The sequence below is a fragment of the Hydra vulgaris genome, chromosome 09, assembly GCF_038396675.1.
Source record: "Hydra vulgaris chromosome 09, alternate assembly HydraT2T_AEP".
Lineage (NCBI taxonomy): Eukaryota > Metazoa > Cnidaria > Hydrozoa > Anthoathecata > Hydridae > Hydra > Hydra vulgaris.
Genome location: NC_088928.1, coordinates 34,764,980 through 34,785,000, shown reverse-complemented (window position 1 = coordinate 34,785,000; position 20,021 = coordinate 34,764,980). Strand labels below are relative to the sequence as shown.

Genomic DNA, 20,021 nt, shown 5'->3' with positions numbered 1-20,021 from the left:
CCCCTCACATTTGGGGTGAAGGGGGGATGAAGTTAAAGGGCTTTTTTGTCCCCAGCCTCCTATTGTCATCGCAATTTTTTGCAAAGCATCATTATTTGAAATAAGTATAAACATACAAATGTTTGGAGTTTGCTCCATGTCTGGAAGTTATTTCAAACACCAAAAAATCCTGAATCTGTTTTTTGTATATATATATATATATATATATATGTGTATTATATATATATATATATATATATATATATATATATATATATATATATATATATATATATATATATATATATATATATATATATATATGTTTTAATATGAACCTCGCAAAGGTTGTGATGTTGTTTAATGAAGATCAACAAAATTACAGTAACACTGACCAAGACCAAATAAAAGCGGCATTACATTCTGTATTATTTAAAATGAAGAAATACTGGAACTTGTTCATTGACAAACAAAACAATTTATGAAAAAGTAACTTAGATTTGTACTATTTTTATATTGTGGTGCTTGCATGCGCATTTCTTTTATATTGATTATGCCTTTTCTGTATAAATTAATTCAAAAACCCTTTTAGCATATACAAAAATGTTAATGGTTGATACCAATAAATAAACTGTTTTAATATGTAGTGTATGGCTAAGCCTAAAGTTATATATTTACAATAACTATTACAACAAAGCAAATGTTAATGTCGCTATACAAATTTGGTATCTAAAGCAAAAAAACAATTCATAAAAACAATACCTTTACAAATCACATCATCGATTTAGTATGTATATTATTTTTACAATACTGTTAATGGTTTAAAACAATATTAGTTTTTTCTCAAATTGACTTTATTATTACCAAGAAACCAGGTTGCTATGCAAATGAGGTTTCCATAGCAACCCAACAACAAAAATATTACCTTTCTAAAAAGCACAGACCTCATATTAGTACACATGCCAAGTTTAGTGAACATATGACTAATAGGTAAAAGGTTATGAATTTTGTCTCAAAACCAGTTTTCTGACCCACTGCATAGTATAAAACTTATGTAAGCATATTAAATCCTATTGAAATTATGATGAAACAGCTATTAAAAATTCACATTTGATGGCAAGTCACACTAGAATTAAAATTGTTTTATTTGTGTTCTGTAAGAAGTTCCCACCCACCTTTTTATTAAGACACCTCCCCCACCCCCGTTTTTTAGTTTTTTCACCCAAATTTTTCAGATTGAGTTGATTTTCTACAGTATTTGACAATTTTTTTTTACTTTTATTAAGAAAAGTATTAATATTAGTTGTACTTCTTTTTAAGTTTGATGTTTTTAATTCTTTTTAGTAGAAATATAAAAATGTCTGATTCATGGATTCCTTTTGTTGTGGTAACATTTATCTGGGGTGTTGTTGGATTGATATGTCCATGGTTTGCTAAAGGCGTTAATAAACAAGTCATTCAAGTAAGTCTTATTCTCACTGCTGTTTGTTGCTGGCTATTTTGGCTGTGCTGTTATCTTTCTCAATTGCATCCACTCATTGGTCCTGAACTTAAACCAGAACAAATGGCTGCTGTACTGAAACAATGGAATGGTCAAAAAAAACACTAAATGTTCTTTATAAACAATTATACATTGATGTTTATAATACTTTTTTTCCTCTGTACTCAGTAAACTGAAATTTGTTGTTTTGAAATTTTGACTTTATATGTTTTACTTTTAATTATTGTAAAATAATCCTGTTGTTATCTTTGAAATTATATTTTATAAATTTTTGTTGTTTTATCTGCAGTAAATGCATTAGAGGATTATACATTCATTTTGAATGCTTTACAAGAGTTGTCAGTGAGTTAGACAATTTAGGGAAATTATTTTTATTATTATTATCTTTAAATATTATTAGTAAGCCTAATAGCAGTATTACTAAGAGTTTCTCCTTGTAAGTTCATATTGCTAGTAGTGTCTCCTTGTAAGTTCATATTAATAGTAGTGTCTCTGTGAGTTTATATTAATAGTATTTCTTATCTGGTAGATAAATATAAAATAAAAATCAATAAAAGACAAACATTAATCTAATTGGAGTTAATCTTAAGAAAACTTTACTTTACACATGGTCAGCTAGATTTTGCTTTTTTAAGATCAAGACTGTTTATTAAATTTTTTTTCAAAGTTGTCCAACACACTGATGGTTCAGGTTATAAATAATTTTTGAATTAGAAGGGTAGTGAATGCTTTTGTTTATGTTATTATTTTCTGGCAAATATCAACGTGAAATAGTAACAACGATCAATCGTAATAAAAAAATAGCAGAGTGATTCACATAGACATAGCATGATTCATTTTACAGGTCTTTCCGGTTAGGTTTTATTATTATCAAACCTGAAGCTCTTCCAGTTAGTAAGTGATCGGGGCCCCAGCCAAAAATGAGACTTTTTGCAAATCCGGCCTTGGCAAAATTACAAGATTTAGCAGGGATTGATAGCCAGGGCTAGAAAAAAATTTATAATACTTTTTGTATTATAATTTTATACTTTCATTTACTATTTATTATATATATACTGGCATATATTTATATATTTTTTAACTCTAACTTAATTCCAACAAGATTGCAAGCAGTATTAAGTTATGAGTTACTTTAAAATAAAGGATAGGTTAAATTACTAGAAAATGGTTAACTGAAGACTTTAAAAGTTGTAGGTTGTATTAAAAAAAAAGATATAAAGATAGGGAAGAGTCATAAGGCTTTTTCGATGTGCAAGGAATAAAACTGGATTATTAAAAGTTTTTATAGCATGAAGGGACAGTAAAAGTATACAACTTGTTGAATAAGAAGCTAAGTAAGAATGAATTTTGGTTTATCGTACTAGAGATGATAGCTCGTTTGAGCATTGACCATTATAGTATTTGTAGAGAAAAGAAAGAAATGCAACCTTACAACAATGAGAGAGTGGTTCAAGCTTCGCAGATAAAGCAGGTTAATTATATTTACAATGTGTTTTGAGAATTTGTCTGAGCGTAAGAGGGTTGTTATTCGTCAAAATAGGAATGTCAACAATATTGCAATATTTTTTTGCAGTAAATAAATAAGTTTTGTTGCCTACAAAAATTTGTAGATTTTAAGTTCAGAATTTAAATCCACAAGCCACTGCAAGCCTTAGGGTGTTACAGAAGAGAGATCAGATAAAAAACCAACAGCTTGTTCTTAGCAATCAAAAAATGAAAATTTTTTGTTGAGACAAGAGTATAAAGTTAAGTTCACCTAATAGAGGCACTTTAGATGTAAAATTTTCATGAAGATTGTTATTGTAGATAAGAAACATTACAGGAGCAAAGATAGAACTTTGTGGTACCCTTGAAGTGACTTGAAATAAAGAGGAGTGTAGGCCTTTAAGAATAACTTTAATAATGCAGTTAGAAAGAAATAACTTAATAATCTCAAACACTTTATATATACTAATAACAGAGTGAAGATTAATCGTAAGATAGTTGGAGAAGTCAACGTATTTTCTGTAGTTTTGAAAAGTTGCAACCGCTTATTTAGCTCTTTTTAAAAGTTAAGCAAAAATTGAAGAGAATTCCTGGAGAACACTTTTTTTAAACCATGATGGAAATCTTGTCTAAAGCACAAACTGTAGAAGTGTTTAATTGAGAATTAACTTAAGCATTGGAAGCCAGAGTGATTTCGATGTTTAACAATGGGTTAATCTGTTTAACTGTCAAGAAAAGTGTGGCCATTAGATTAAAGAGTCAAATTAGAATAAGATTTCTTTGCAAAAAATTCTGCCTTATTCTAATAATAATAACTAATAAAAAAAGCTATTAAATTAAAATCACATAGTCGTCATAGAATGTTCCATAACTTTCCACAAAACCATTAAAAGTGCTATTTAAAAAAGATTTTAACAAGATTTGAATGATTGTAAATCTAAAACCGTTCTTTATGCGTCTTCAGTTTTTTAGAGCAAAATCTACTATTGGATATCATTTATAATAAAAAGCCTAGTACCTACTGCACTTAGCTGAGTTCAGAAAATATGGTTGTAAATATTTATGTTGCGCGTTTTAAGGGGATTTTATTGAAAAACACTTTGAAAAAAAGCAAGCATAAAAAATAAATCTTCATTCTTCTTATTTCAATATAGGATATCGGTGGACTAATATATTTCGTTAAGAAATTAAAATGTTTTAAAATTGTCTTACTGGCCTCATATTTCTTTTTAATTTAATTTTTTCATTTTCACCAATATTTAAAAGGTAAAATATTTTTGAGTTAAAACTGATATACTGAGCTAAAAATTCATTGTAGGGAAAAAATTACATCAGTTTTAGAGTGCTGTGGGTCTCTAGATTACATTTATAAAAACATATTACCCCAATATAGAAGTTGTTTTTGATGGTTTTTGCTCACCTCTGGCCCACTGTGTAGTGTACTGAAAACGAGGCCGCTGAAAGGTTGGGACAAAAAGGGCATACGTGCCCCAGGCGTCAAGATAACAAGGGTGCCAGAAAACGAAAGACAAAAAAGATTCATAGAAGTGCCAATTATTAAATTTTAAAATTATTTGATTTTTAAATTGTGTATTATAGAATACAAAGTCAAAATTATGAAACACGGTAAACAATCTAGTTTTTAAGTATCAACACGAATTTGTACATCATAAAAGCTGGTTAACAAACCTGATTGAATCCTGCAACATTTTTCCGGAGACAGTTGGACACCACGTTATCATAATTTTTACCGATTTTGCCGATGCATTCAACAATTTTTTTCAAACACTTTATCATAAGGTTCATAGCTATTAAACAGTATCATGGTTAGCTAGCTGATAAACATCAATGAGTCGTAATCGGAGAATAAATGTTCTAGATTATTTTTTGCATCACTGCTAATTTTGTTTTTGTCATAGGAGTTACTAATGTCAATCTTTAGCAATGCCGATCTTTAGCATTGGAAAATCTAGCATTGCTTTCCTTCTATAATACTAAACTTTTCATGTATAAGTTTTATTGATTATTTTATTAAATAAAAAAAAGTGGAGAGTAAAAAAAAATTTTGGAATAAAAAAAAAAGTGGAGAAAAAAAAACAACTGGAGAATAAAAAAATTTTTTTTTATTCTCCAGGTGCATTCCCGCTAGATAGAAGCTTCACAAGCTTTTGGAGACAAGGCGATTAACTCAGGTTGCCGCTATAAGTAATATAGCGGCAACCTGAGGTGATTACAAACGACTACAGAAAATCACTGCTGCCCTAAAACTGCAATTTAGCTTGAATTAAAACATCAACCATGATCAGCAGCATGACTCGTCTTGGTTATAAAAAAGAATTTTTAGCAAAACATATGATGATAGCAAAGTCACGATGAACCTGCAAATGTACTTTTTTCATTACAGTTCCTGAACATCAGCTTGAAGGAAATATCTCTAACGTTGTGCTTCATCGTTAAAGATATTTCGCTTCAATCTATTTTGCATTGTGAAAACTGTTTCCTTAAGATCCTCTTTCATCTGGTTATAAGATAAAAATAAAAACTTTTAAGATAGACAACTTCATAAAAGATATTTTGCATTTTAATAATTTAAACGAGTCTTTATTTTTCCATATGCATACTAATAAGAATTTTAACACAATGTCAATTTCAGTCAATGAAGGTGAACGACTTTTAAATAAAACTAAAAACTGAATAAAAAAAAGACTGTAGGATCACTCGGCACGTGACCTAAAAAAGACATCTTTTGAACGCTCGAGGCTAGGCTATATAATATAAATCAGGTTCTCATTCCACTATGTAGAAAATAAACTGGATACATCTCAGTCGTTAGATGACATAATAATTATAATAATTTGCTTGAAAAAAAAAAAAGAAAAGAGTATTTTTATTATTAATTTCAAAAAATCTGTCTATTATTCTTTCTCAGTAAATGTTAAATGTTTTGCATAAGTGTTATTTATATCTAATCCGTCTCAGAAAAATATGAATGTAAAACAACAGTATTAGAAATAAAAACAAGGTTATTAGTTTGCATAATTGTACACGCTTTTAATTGAAGTTTCTTTTTAAAAATATGCATGATAAAAAGGGTGCCAAAATGCTGCAATGCCCCGGACGTCATTAAAGCTCTCAGCGGCACTGGTGAAAACCAGCGGTTGCATGCAAGCGTGTAAAACATTTTTTACTCTTGTTCAGTAGGTTGAGCAAAGGTGAAAAATTTTGTTTATCTAAATTCTTACATTTAGAGTCTTTAAAATTCTTGGTAAGAATTTCTTTCCGCGCTTGTTTAACATAACAAAAAACCTGTTTCATCACAATTCCAAATATGAGACCCAGAAGTTATACCAGCCGGATTATGCTTTGATATTGCTTTGATATTGCAACGCATTCAAAATAACGTTCAAATATTTCTGGCGTCTAAGAAGCGGTTCTGTTAGATGCTAAGTTTTCCGCTTTTCTTGTTGAATTTTCTTTTGAGTATCTCTTCATAAAGGCATTAAACTTGTCTTTGCTAAGCTTACCATTTTTGAATAAATTCAATTGATCTCCGCGTTAAGGTAGCCACATACAAATTCGAAGAATTCATTTTGAGTTAAACCTTAACCCCAATCACCAAGTGATTGAAACGCATGCACCATCATTCTGCTTCATTTGAGAGTACCGTTGTTGTACCTCAGCCGTGGAAGCCTTTATTGCTGTTATTGATGCAATTTTTGGGTGTTGAGACTGAAACGCCATATTTGAATGCAGCTTTTCTCAGTGGTGTATTATTTTCTTTCATATCAGTTAATGCGGTTAGTTTCCTTGTACGCTTTTGTTTTTTAGAAATGTCACCTAAAGCTAAATAAGAATCTGGTTAATTAATCTTGGCATATTCTGGAAGCACGCAAAAAACGAATAAAAATTTGACAAAAGCATTTTAAAATTGAGCTAAGGTTTCTAAAAAACAGGATTCACACTAAAAAACCGGTTTCACGTCAAAAAAAATTAAAAAAAAAATTAGAGCGGCAGTTATGTCAAACTTTGAACTTATTCAAACTTGTATGTTATAAGTAAATTAATAGTTTAAAAGATCTAACCTTCATTTTAGGTAATTATACCTAAAATGAATTTGAATTTCAGCTTAACTAAATGGATTCTGATTTTCAGCTTAATTAGACTTTTGTTTTGGTATACCAAAACGAAATTCTAGTTAAGCTGAAATTCAGCACAAACTCTTGATCATATTGTAAACCGAAAAAAAGCCCATTAATAGTTATCGAATACAATCAATTACACCAAATAAAATTTTTGTGTAGAAATCTTGTTAACTAGGTGGTTTTTTTTAAGACAAATTAAATATGCTGATTTAAAATATGCAAATCATTTGTATATACATATATATATATATATATATATATATATATATATATATATATATATATATATATATATATATATATATATATATATATATATATATATACACACTCCTAGTTGGCGCTTACGTTTTTTTTTGTTCCCGTAATGTTGTTGTTGTTTTTTTACTATTTTTATCATATTTATATATATTTTTTAATTTTAATTTTATTTTTATTTATACGTATTTAAATTTATTATTTTATAAAAAAATCTATTTTTTATATTGATTTTTGTTATTTTTATTTATTTATTATATATTGTATTTCATTTTTATTTTCATCTATTTACAAAAACGATTAATTACAGTAATATAATCATATTTAAACCTTGCCGTAACCCTAATCCTAATCCTGACCTTGATGCTGACCCAAACCAAACCCTCAGTTGATGTAGCAGCACTCCCTTGCGAGTCAAGCTATTTGATAGTCGATGTATGTACTTTTCGTTCTCTATAAAAGTTACTTACGGGGACATTTTTTTTACTAAAAAACTATGGTTACGGGACAAAAAATTAACGGGTACACGGTTACACCACGGGTAAAATGTCCCCGATAATGCTAATGTTCCCGTAAGTGTTCGTTTTTTTTAAAAATCTGCCCCCGTAAGTTATACTATAGGTGTATGTATATATATATATATATATATATATATATATATATATATATATATTATATATATATATATATATATATATATATATATATATATATAATTCTTGATAAATTATACTGTCGCTCACTTCTAAACTACGAGTTAGCTTTTGAACTCCAATAAAAATTCAAAAAAATTGCCTAAAACTTATGTTTATTACCCTTCATTTTACGGGTTTTAGAGACTTTAAATAGTAATAACTCTTGAACTTTACATTGTAATAACTCTTGAACACTAAAATATTCTTAGATGAAATTTAAAATCCATTTAGTTTAGAATAATAACAGCATAAAACTTGTTAAAAAAAAGTATAATGCCTCGCATTTAAGGTTGAGGGCTCAAAAGTCTTGGGATAATATATTTTAAATTGTTAAAGGAATTCAACTTCAAAAAAATCTGCCGCAACCTCAAGTCGAAAAAGTTTATAAGTTTGGGTAGAATTTTAAGTTATTTAAACTTTTCTAAAGTTTTGAAAAATTTTAAATTTCAAAACAATGCAAACTTTATAAAGTTGGTTGTCGGCAATATGTTTGACACACTGAACTCTATCTTTCATGTTAATTTTCTAATTTTTGAAAAAACAATCGAAATAATTAACATACATTGTCTTCGAAGTAACTATCCATCAGTTGAATTTTTTTTCTAGCAGAGTTCACCTGATTTACTTGTTTGTTGTTAGTCTAATTTTAACTTGGTTGTTTTTTCTTTGGATCTTAGTATTGATGGCTATTATCCTTTGATTAACAAAAACCAATAGTCGTATGCTTGGCTTGGGAGATATATATTGTTATACAATATATACACAATCGTCACATATTAACTTAGGTAAATCGATACATGAAGTATACTAAGTATTCCTGATTGGGATTCTTTTAGTATATTTGTCAAATGCTCTCACGCGGAGTAAGATAATAGTGAGCACGATTAGAGAAACAACCTTAACAGATGCTAATTTTCCAATCGATTGTATATATGGTTTCCATGTGAGGTTTCCATGAACGATAATCCAAGAACACGTAAAGAAAAGGACTCAATGAGAGGACCAACCTTTTTGTTAGAAAAAAAGAAAAATTTTATGGTCCGCGTCAGGTGCTGGAAATCCAACATATTTGGCTCCAAGTTATATAAGCAGGCCTTTATTTTTATATAAATGGTTAATTTTTAAATACAGTTGGAAAATTTTTTTATTAATCTTCTCAATACGATGGTAAATAATGAAGTTTACCGTTATCGGCAAGCCGTGTAAAGTGTCCGGTGTAAAGTGTCGCGTAAAACAATAAACAAAATCTCTACACCATAAAACACATGATATATTATTATTAAATTTGTGTGTGAACTTACTTAGGAACCGTAGTTCTGTAAGCGACAAAGTTATAGCTTTTAGCATCTATTAATCATTATAAAAATGATATAACCTATCTATACTCACATTAAAAAGAACTAAAAATCCTGGCTACATGTCTCTTTTTAGATATGATCTCTTTCTGAATAATAACTATGTTTATGGAATATAGAGGGATGCGATACTATATTCAATATAGTATATATGCAATATAATATTGCAATTAACATTTTATTATTAAAAACCATAATCAAATTTATTTTCGAAATAGTTATAACAGTATTTATCAAAAGCTTATTTTTTTTACACCCACACACACAAATATATATATATATATATATATATATATATATATATATATATATATATATATATATATATATATATATTTATATATATATATATATATATATATATATATATATATATATATATATATATATATATATATTTATAGTTATATTATTATTATTTTATATATATTCATATATAAATTAAATGAATAGGAAGTCACTTATCAAAACAGTTTCTTTTTACACAATGATTTATCAATAAAGACTTATCAGAAATAAATAATTAAATTAATAAGCTTCAATTTATACCAAAAATTAAATTATAAACCACTGTACTATTTCATGCATTTGTGAAATATGTTGACATATGAAGAGAATTCTTTAGAATTGTTGATTTCTGCTTTTTAAAAAAAATATTTTTAAAAGTTTTTTATATTTTTTTAACTCACTTATTTTAACAGGTTTTTAAGAGAAACTTTTATTCATGTGCCTATCCAAATCCAAACCCTCAGTCAATGTATGTACTAAAGCCCCCTACATATAACTATATCAGTATGATATAGTTGTATGTATGGGTTTATAATTTTAAATGTATTCTACAAAATATAGGGCTTAATGTTCTTAAAAGAACAGAATAATAATTTAGTAGAAAATCACTTCTCAAATTGTATAATAAAAAAGTTGATAAGCTTATACTATTTGTATATTTTACTAAATTATATATATATATATATATATATATATATATATATATATATATATATATATATATATATATATATATATATATATATATATATAATGTTGTTTAAGAATTATAAAACAATTATGTCAATTAACTCAAGATATAAAATTGCTTCAAATTATTTATTTGCAACAAGACCATGGTCTCTTTCAGCTTCTGTTACACCAGCATTATTGGGTAATTTAATAGCAAAAACAGAATTTAACAACTTCAATTGGTCAATATTTATAATTAGTTTACTTTGTGTTGTATTTGTTCACTGCGGTGGAAATCTTGTTAACACATACTATGATTATCAAAATAATGTGGATAATTCATTATCTGATGATCTTACTCTTGTGAAGAAATACATAGAGCCAGATAGTTTGTTTTGGTTTTTCATTGTTTTGTATGGTTTTGGATCTTTTTTCTTTATTATAATATTGAAACTCTCGAATTGTGAAACATCACACTTATTTATACTCTTTATTAGTGGATTTATTTGTTCATTTTTTTACACTGGAAGTTTTGGCCTTAAGTATCATGCTTTTGGCGAAGTTGTTATTGCTCTGGCATTTGGCCCAATAAGTGTTTTGTTTCCATTTATTGCTCAAACAGGAATTGCAAGTTTTTTTCCTGTATTATATGTTATTCCTTTAGTCATAAATACAGAAGCAATACTACATGGCAATAATTCACGAGATGCTGAAGATGATAAAAAATCCGGGATTGTTACCGTTTCGATTCTTATCGGTGAAAAGTATTCATATTGGCTTTATACACTGCTACTGTTTTTGCCATATTTTTTTGTCTTTACTCTAGTTGCAATGAAATCCTTTTTTTTTTCTATTACTTTTGTAACACTTCCATTTGCTCTTAAACTAGAAAGTTGTTTTTGTCAAAATTTAAAATATATTCCTCAGCAAACTGCCATGTTGAACCTAAACTTTGGTTTTTTTTACTTATGTGCGTTTGTTTTAGATTTTTTATTTTTAATATAAAGATTTTAGTAAAATTTCATGAATAATGAATAATTATAGCATAAATATCTTTAAAATCTTTACTCTTTGTTTATCTATTTTGAAATTTTTATAATTTATAGGTTTATAATTTTTACTATCTATGAGGGATATAACTAAAGAACTACGTATTAATATTTATTTATTTTAGAATAATTATTTAAAAAAATTTTTACTTTATATGAGGCATATAAATAAATCGTTACATGTTAATATATAGAGCAATTTAAAAAGAAAATTATTTTTTTAATAAAGTTTTTTTATGTTTATATTTAAAAGGTATTTCTTGGTTTTATAAGTTGGTTAATAATTTATTAAAAGATTTTTTGGAGTTTCATGTGTATATGTGTATATATACAAATATTTAACTTAGCATAAATCATCATTGATTGCATCTACTGAAATAAAGAACTATAGGGCTTTTCCACTAGATTTGATGGATTTTTTTGCAAAAATTTAATTTTCATTTTTTCTTTTTTCTGAATAACGGTTTGGTTTCAAGTAATTATTTTGAAACTTTAAGTTTTTAAAATATATTAAGACAGTCCAGATCTAACTATGCAACTATAAAAATATATATATATATATATATATATATATATATATATATATATATATATATATGTAAATTAACTTTAATTTTTAAAAGAATCAAAAAATACAGTATGTAAGTTGTTATTCATGAAATGAACATTTGCTGTTATATTATATTGAATTTTATGTATATATATATATATATATATATATATATATATATATATATATTTTTGACTTGAATAATTTTAATACAACTAAAATCATTATATGTTAGGAAAATATTCAAGTAGTTAGGCAAATTAATTTTATAGCATCAATCAGTTTCTCTATGATCAAGGTCCAATATATATATGTATATAAAACTATTTTTGCTTATAAATTTGTTTATTTTTTTTTTCTTTAAACATATATTTAAATATGAATATTCAAACCTAAAACTTCCATTAAACTATAATGCATAGTTGTAATTGTCTAATATAGAATCAAACATTATAAATGTAGAATTTGGATTTTTTTTAACATATTAAACTAAATATATAATAACATCAAGTCAATATTTTTGATTATGGAAAACATTTTGATAAGTTATTTACATAAATAAAACTTTTAAATAAAGGAGATCAAGATGATCTCCAGATATTTTAAATATTTTTATTTTGGTAATTATTGAAACTTAAAATATGTTAGCAAATTAAACGACAAAATTTTATTATTTCAAGTTGTTTTTTTATTTATGTTGATGAAAATGTGTAATCACTCTTATTAAGTTTTGCTTTCAATGAGTAGCTGGTTTTAGGATTTTTTTGTAAAAGTTCACTTGTGTTCTTAAAAAAGTTCACTTTTGTTTTTTTAAATTAAATTTAAGAATCAATTAGATTTTAGATCAATTAATTTTTAGATGTTAGTTGACTATTTAAAATTTGTTCAGAATTTGCAGCTCAAATAGTTGTGGAATTATAACTTAAAGGTGAAGCTATAAGTCTGAAATTTTGCCATGTTACTTTTATTAAATAATATATTAAGTTTTTTTTTTACTATCTTTTTTTGTTGTTTAGGAAATAGGTTTTACATAATATATTTGATTGAATTATTTCTATGTTGTTTGAGGAATTTTTAAAAATAATTTTTTCAGATATTTGCTTTGTTTTCTAGTAGTTAAGTAGTTTAGTGATCTTGTATTCAATATTATTATATTATTATATTATCTATCAAAGTTATCAAAAACTCTCAAATGTATTAATTTAAAAATTTTAATTTTCAATATCTCAAAAATGACTTTTTGTAACTTTTATTTTTATTTTTTTTACAAGAATGGTTGTAATTTGCAACTCATTAAATATATTTACATATTCATAATTCTTTTTTGTTAGTTTTATTACTTTAGTTGCAGTATTTTTTCAACAGTTTTGATATTTTATACATTTTATTATATTGTATTGTATGTTATATATTGTATAATTCAGGGTAATTTAAATGGCAAATATAAACATTATTGTATGTTTAAAAAATTGATGGAAAATTTGTATGAACTTTTGAATCTTTCTGAGGAAGCTTCTGTTGAGGAAATAAAGAAACATTGTCAGCAACTTTTATTGCAGGTTTTTTTTTAAATTTGGTTCCTATGATTTCTCTGGTTTTTATTTTGCACATTTATCATTTGAAAAGTTCAAATATTTATTTTTATTAATTATTAATAATTATTAAGAATATATTATTAAACTTTTAGACTCACCCTGATAAAAATAAAGATTCTGTTGACACAACTCTTTTTATAAAAGTTCAAAAAGCAAGAGAAATATTATTGGATCCTCATTGTAGGGCGAACTACAATAAAACACTAAAAGGTGCTCATAAATAATGAAGTATCATTATTATAAAGTTTTTCTTTTAAGAAAGTGAGTTACTAATAATATTTAATTTTAGAAAATCGGTTGCAAAATTCTCAAAAGATTTTGTTTGACAAAGTTTATGATGATGACTTGAATTTTAATGAAGGTAGTTGCTTATAAAGTTATTTTAAAAAAAGTAGAACACAAAAGAAGGTTTCTGTTTTCTTAAAACAGAAACCTTCTTTTGTGTTCTACTTTTTTTAAAGCAATAGTAATACACATTTTACAAATTAAAAGTAAGAAAACAAAAAAACTTTTCTTATTTGTTTAGTAACTGGAGAATTTTTTCTTGATTGTCGATGTGGTGGTTTGTATACTGTACTTGAATCAGATATATACGGTATTATTGATATTCCTTGTACCAACTGTACACTTTTTTTGAGAGTTACAAAGCAAAGCACTCATACAGGTTTGGTAAAATATTAGACTTTTTTTGTGTATTGTTTAACAATTACATTAAATAAAAAAATTAGTAAGAATATATTGAAAATATTTACATTTTATAGTTTTTATCAAGTTACAGTTATTCTATTGTTTTGTTTATAATTATATTTAATTATAATATATATATATATATATATATATATATATATATATATATATATATATATATATATATATACATATATATACATATATATATATATATATATATATATATATATATATATATATATATATATATATATATATATATATATATATATATATGTATATTATTGTTTAGTATGACGCCATGTGAGATTCGTTGGGTATTTAATGCTTTGTCTTGGAATCCAACAAAGTATCAACTGATTACTGCTTTATCAGCATTAACATTAGAAGAGCAAGAGCGAATACAGAAGTTTTATTTCAAGGGTGATTACAAACTTTGTCTGATAGGTCGATTAATGATTCGTCAATGCATAAAAATGGTACTGGGGATACCATGGAAAGATATAGTATTAAGTCGTAGTATAAAAGGAAAACCTTTTTTAGTAAATGATACCAACGGTAAAAAATTTTTTTTTAACATCTCTCATCATGGGGATTTTACAGTACTTGCTGCTAGTACTTGTTCTAACATTGGTGTAGATATTATGAAGTATTCCTATCCTAACAACACTGATATATTTTCATTTTTTAAACTTATGAAGCGACAATTTGCAGACGAAGAATGGAGTTTTATTAAAAGTTTCAAAAATGAATGGGACCAATTAACAATATTTTACCGTTTATGGTGTTTAAAGGAAAGTTATGTCAAAGCAATTGGTACAGGCATTGGCACTGATTCAGCTTCATCTATAAAATTTAAAGCAAACACAACTGTTTTAAAATCGACATGCTTTGATAGTGAATTGTACATTAAAGATGAAAAACAACCATGGACATTTTATGAAACCATGATAGATGAGCAACATGTTGTTTCTGTTGCTCTTGAATCTAGCTGTGTTAATGGAAATGTTTTAAAGTTTGAAAATGTTGCATTTGAGAATTTAATCGAAGGTTGTGATGTTATTGAGCCAAATAATTGTACTGAAAATTGGTGGGAAACATATATTACTAAAGGAAGCAAAACATAAATTTTTGTTATATGAAAATTAAAATATAGTTTTTTTTATTTTTTTTTTCAACTGCTTTACTAAGGAGTATCTAGTTAGGAGTACTCCTAAGTAAATCCTAATTAGATACTCCTAAGTAAATCTTAACTAAATATTTATTTAGTTAGGATTTACTCAGGAGTATCCAGAAATAACAGTATTAAATAATGAATTAAAAGAACTAAAGAATAAGATTTTAAAAACTTTTATTTGATCAAAGATTTGAAGTATTTGCCTTCCCTGATATATATCTATGCATATATATATATATATATATATATATATATATATATATATATATATATATATATATATATATATATATATATATATATTTCAGGGGCTATTCTAGACCGTTTTTGACAGCGTCAACCATATTTGAGTGCTGCCCAAAATATAAATTGAAGACTATTTTTTTTGCGATAAAACAGCGGTATTCAGCAATATTTTAGCTAAAATTCTTCGTGATGGGGGGGGGGGGGGGGGTACTGCCGCCCAAATTTTTTTCTTAGAATAGCCCCTGTATATATATATATATATATATATATATATATATATATATATATATATATATATATATATATATATATATATATATATATATATATATATATATGTATATATATATATATGTATATATATATATATATATATATACATATATATATATATATATATATATATATACATATATATATATATATATATATATATATATATATATATATATATATATATATATATATATATATACATATACATATATATAGCCTTTGGATTTAGAGTCAGGAACTAACTCTAAATCCATGTTTAAATCTCTAAACATTCATCTGGGGAAGAGCATTGTTTGGGTATTGCAGTAAAGTCAATTGTTTGTTGGTTTGCTTGACTGACATTCTCAGTTTATGGTGAGCCAAAACGTATGCTTAAAAAGTTTTTTTTTTTTTTTTTTCAGAAAAAGTTTTTTTTTTTTTTTTTGAATTTACTTTGGTTTTTTCCTTCATTTTTTTCTTCTCTTCTAACTGCATATGCATTTTATTTACAAGAAAACTGCTAAAAAACATTGCATGATGTTTTACTTTAAAAAAAAACTATTTCTTATAACAAAATAGATAATCTTGTTTAGATGAGCACTCTGACGTCACACTGAAATAGCCTACTGCTGGGGTCTTCAGTACATACATTAACTGACAAAAAAGCCTAACCCGCAGCGGAGTGCTGCTACATCGGCTGAGGGTTTGGGATGGGGCAACAATCTAATCTTTCATTATTCTTTGTTTTTTTCTTTTTTTTCTAAAAAAGCCATATGCTATAAAGATAGGCAAAACTAAGTTCATCTAGATAAGCTCATCTCATATAAAAGATATATATAGAACCCTTAGATGTTGTCCGAAAGTTTTTTCGATATTTTGTTGACAAAAAGTAAAAATTAAAATGCAAGACCGGAATTTTTTTTTTTTAATAATGATAGACTGCCTGCCCCAACCAAACCCTCAGTCGATGTAGCAGCACTCCCTTGCGGGTCAGGCTATTTGTCAGTCGATGTAGCAGCACTCCCTTGCGAGTCAGGCTATTTGTCAGTCGATGTAGCAGCACTCCCTTGCGAGTCAGGCTATTTGTCAGTCGATGTAGCAGCACTCCCTTGCGAGTCAGGCTATAAGATAGTCGATGTAGCAACACTCCGCGCATGATTTACAGTAAAAAAAATAAAAATAAAAACATTTTATTAAAAAAAATAAAAATAAAAAGATTTTATTAAAAAAAATAAAAATAAAAACATTGTTTATATTGTTAAAAACATTCAAAATGTTATAAAAACATTCAGAATGTTTTTAAAAACATTCTGGTCAATTAAATTTGCGTTTTTGTGGTTTTTTTAAAAAACGATTAATTTGTAATTAAATTAATGGTTTTTACTTTCGTCCAACACGGAAATGTTGGACGAAAGTCAAAAGTAATTAAAAGTGACGTATGTGTTGGCGTAAGAATCACTTTTTTCCTTCCGCTCTTCCTAAAGCCAACAAACTATAGAACTATATATATATATATATATATATATATATATATATATATATATATATATATATATATATATATATATATATATATATATATATATATATATATATATATATATATATATATATATATATATATATATATATAAATATATATATATATATATATATATATATATATATATATATATATATAAGTATATATATACATGTATATATACATATATAAGTTCATCTAGATAAGCTCATCTCATATAAAAGATATATATGTATGTATGTTTATGTATATATATATATATATATATATATATATATATATATATATATATATATATATATATGTATATATATATATATATATATATATATATATATATATATAAGTATATATATACATGTATATATACATATATGTATGTTTATATATATATAAGTATATATATATATATATATATATATATATATATGTATATATACACATATATATATTTATATATATATATATACATATATATATATATATATATATATATATATATATATATATATATGTATATATATATATATATATATATATACAGGAGTTGAAGTAGGTGTCAGACATCAACACCCCTCAAACCATTTCCTAGACTCGCTCAAAGGGGGAACCAACCATTGTTCATTTTGTCAAAAAAATTAACAAAAGTTGGTTGTTCCCCTCAGATAAATTTCAAAGAAGGTCAGGGGGAAGCATCAATGTCCAACATCTATTTCAACCTCTGTGTTTATAAATATATATATATATATATAATATATATATATATATATAAATATATATATATATATAAATATATATATATATATATATATATAAATATATATTTATATATAAATATATATATATATATATATATTTAGATATATATATATATATATATATATATATATATATATATATGTATATTTTTTTTTAGATATATATATATTTTTAGCTTGCAACAAAACAGATTTTATATCAATGGCATAATATTTATTTTAAAAATGGATGAGTTCTCTGTGTGCTTTACCAGCCCGCTTTGTGTTGATATGTTATTATTTACTGAATGGCTTTCAGGGGCAGATGGTAAATCAAACTATTTTATTTTGTTTTGTGTGTTTCTCTTGCATTTTCCATTACAGATCAATGAGTGATAGATATTTTATAAATGACTAAAACATTGCAAAGATTACAGAAACATAGGATAGAATATATAAACATTGAAAAAGTTACAAAAAATTTTGCAGAAATAATTTTAGAAGTAAAACAAGTTAAGATTCTTCTACATAGGGAAAAAATATTTTTAATCATAATAGTCATTATGGAATTTAAGAAATGTCATCTGTGTTTAAAAATGAGTTACAACAGAGTTGCTAGATGAAATGTGTATTTGTTTAAAAAAAAAATTCACTTTTAAAAAATATTAGTAAAGAAGAAAGCAATTGACAGAAGACCTAAAAAACTGCTAAAGCAGCTAGAGCAATTTACAATCTGAACATTTACAATGGACCTTGACTGAAAGAGAGAGGGCCTCATTACAAGAACATGTAGCCTCTGCTTTTTAAGTTTTTTTTTATCAAATTCTTTTTTGCAAGGCTTTCCTCTGAAGCTTTGGGGAGGTGAATTTGATTTTTAAAAAAATGTAGCCGCTTTAGAGGTTATTTATTAAGGTTAATAATATAGATGAGGAACAACACATGACCAAGGATAGAACTTTGTGGTATGCCAGAAGTTACTGGAAATGTAGGATAGTATTGTCCATATGAAGCAAGCTTATGGAGAAGACCAGCATCCCAGACATTTTCAAGAGATAGTGTATTGCTAAAAATACTCATCTTGAACAGATGTTAACTGCATCCAGCTACTTTCTTGTAGAAGGCCTCTTAGGCAATGACTCACACCCTTTCTTCATCTATTAGGCTGGTGTAGATGCAAACCTGTGTTACAATGTTTCCTGCCTAGGATAATGAAGGCTCAATCTTATTGATTCTATTCATAGATTTTTGCTTGTGTCTACTTTATAGTTGATAGAATATACATAATATATTGTGCGTTAGATGGAAGCCTCACTGCTTCCATCTAATTCACGATAGAACCTTTTTGTAATAATGGTAATAAGTAAGCAAGAATTAAAATTTGCATTGATTGTCAGAGAGTAAGTTATTGAATCCCAGCTTTAAGGTATAAAGTAAGGTATTAATATAAGAAGTGTGATGATAGGGTGGATGTAGAAAAGTTATGTAATGAAAGTTTTGATTTGATTATAGCATGATCTGAACACCCTAAAGGAGAGCGAGGAGAAACTGCACAAACTTGGGTGTTAAACAAGACTTAAATCGAGAAGCGAGTGTAAGAAATGCAAAAGCTATGTGCATTAGAGCCAGTAGGGTCAGTGGTACTAGAGCCAAGCCAGTCAGAGTTATGAGCATTGAAATTATCAATAACAACAAAAATATTATTAATAAAGGAAAAAGTATTGGTCAATTGATTAGAAACAACATAGAAAAGTGTTCATTCTTGTAAACGAGGACAAACAGTTGAACAAAAAGGAAGCTAGTTGAGTTAAGAGGAGTGAAAGTACAT

General features: G+C 26.1%; 4 protein-coding genes across 6 annotated transcripts in view; all 4 read left to right on the top strand.

Annotated features, from left to right (window-relative positions):
- The first annotated feature begins 10,467 nt into the window (after nt 1-10,467).
- On the top strand, nt 10,468-11,823 carry LOC124811451 (ubiA prenyltransferase domain-containing protein 1). The gene has a single exon (XM_065805495.1). It carries the CDS (start codon nt 10,484-10,486, stop codon nt 11,378-11,380), a length of 897 nt encoding a protein of 298 aa, XP_065661567.1. The 5' UTR covers nt 10,468-10,483; the 3' UTR covers nt 11,381-11,823.
- Nucleotides 11,824-13,246: 1,423 nt separating this feature from the next.
- Nucleotides 13,247-14,250, top strand: LOC105845197 (dnaJ homolog subfamily C member 24). Its single transcript, XM_065806734.1, has 5 exons — nt 13,247-13,252; nt 13,399-13,533; nt 13,662-13,779; nt 13,859-13,930; nt 14,096-14,250. Exons 1-5 carry the CDS (start codon nt 13,247-13,249, stop codon nt 14,248-14,250), a joined length of 486 nt encoding a protein of 161 aa, XP_065662806.1.
- LOC124811247 (L-aminoadipate-semialdehyde dehydrogenase-phosphopantetheinyl transferase) lies at nt 13,384-15,414 on the top strand. Its single transcript, XM_065805494.1, has 5 exons — nt 13,384-13,533; nt 13,662-13,779; nt 13,859-13,930; nt 14,096-14,233; nt 14,552-15,414. The coding sequence occupies exon 5, from the start codon at nt 14,553-14,555 to the stop codon at nt 15,384-15,386; it is 834 nt and encodes a 277-aa protein (XP_065661566.1). The 5' UTR covers nt 13,384-13,533; nt 13,662-13,779; nt 13,859-13,930; nt 14,096-14,233; nt 14,552; the 3' UTR covers nt 15,387-15,414.
- A 772-nt stretch (nt 15,415-16,186) lies between these two features.
- LOC100201284 (acidic fibroblast growth factor intracellular-binding protein) overlaps nt 16,187-20,021 on the top strand; it is a 41,644-nt gene continuing 37,809 nt past the window's right edge. The window contains exons 1-2 of one of the 3 annotated variants that reach the window (XM_065805493.1): nt 16,187-16,324; nt 18,394-18,524. In XM_065805493.1, coding sequence (XP_065661565.1) covers nt 18,443-18,524 — 82 coding nt within the window. In that variant the 5' untranslated portion in view covers nt 16,187-16,324; nt 18,394-18,442. Of the gene's footprint in view, nt 16,325-18,375; nt 18,525-20,021 lie in introns of those variants that run through there. The other 2 variants (XM_065805491.1, XM_065805490.1) reach the window with 2 other exon arrangements.

What these genes read in the sequence shown, in the direction of transcription:
- LOC124811451 (XM_065805495.1), top strand. Translation starts at nt 10,484, where the DNA reads ATGTCAATTAACTCAAGATATAAAATTGCTTCAAATTATTTATTTGCA.
- LOC105845197 (XM_065806734.1), top strand. An exon ending in GTCAGCAACTTTTATTGCAG is followed by an intron (nt 13,534 to 13,661) that starts GTTTTTTTTTAA and finishes TTAAACTTTTAG; the next exon opens with ACTCACCCTGATAAAAATAA. An exon ending in CTACAATAAAACACTAAAAG is followed by an intron (nt 13,780 to 13,858) that starts GTGCTCATAAAT and finishes ATTTAATTTTAG; the next exon opens with AAAATCGGTTGCAAAATTCT.
- LOC124811247 (XM_065805494.1), top strand. Translation starts at nt 14,553, where the DNA reads ATGACGCCATGTGAGATTCGTTGGGTATTTAATGCTTTGTCTTGGAAT.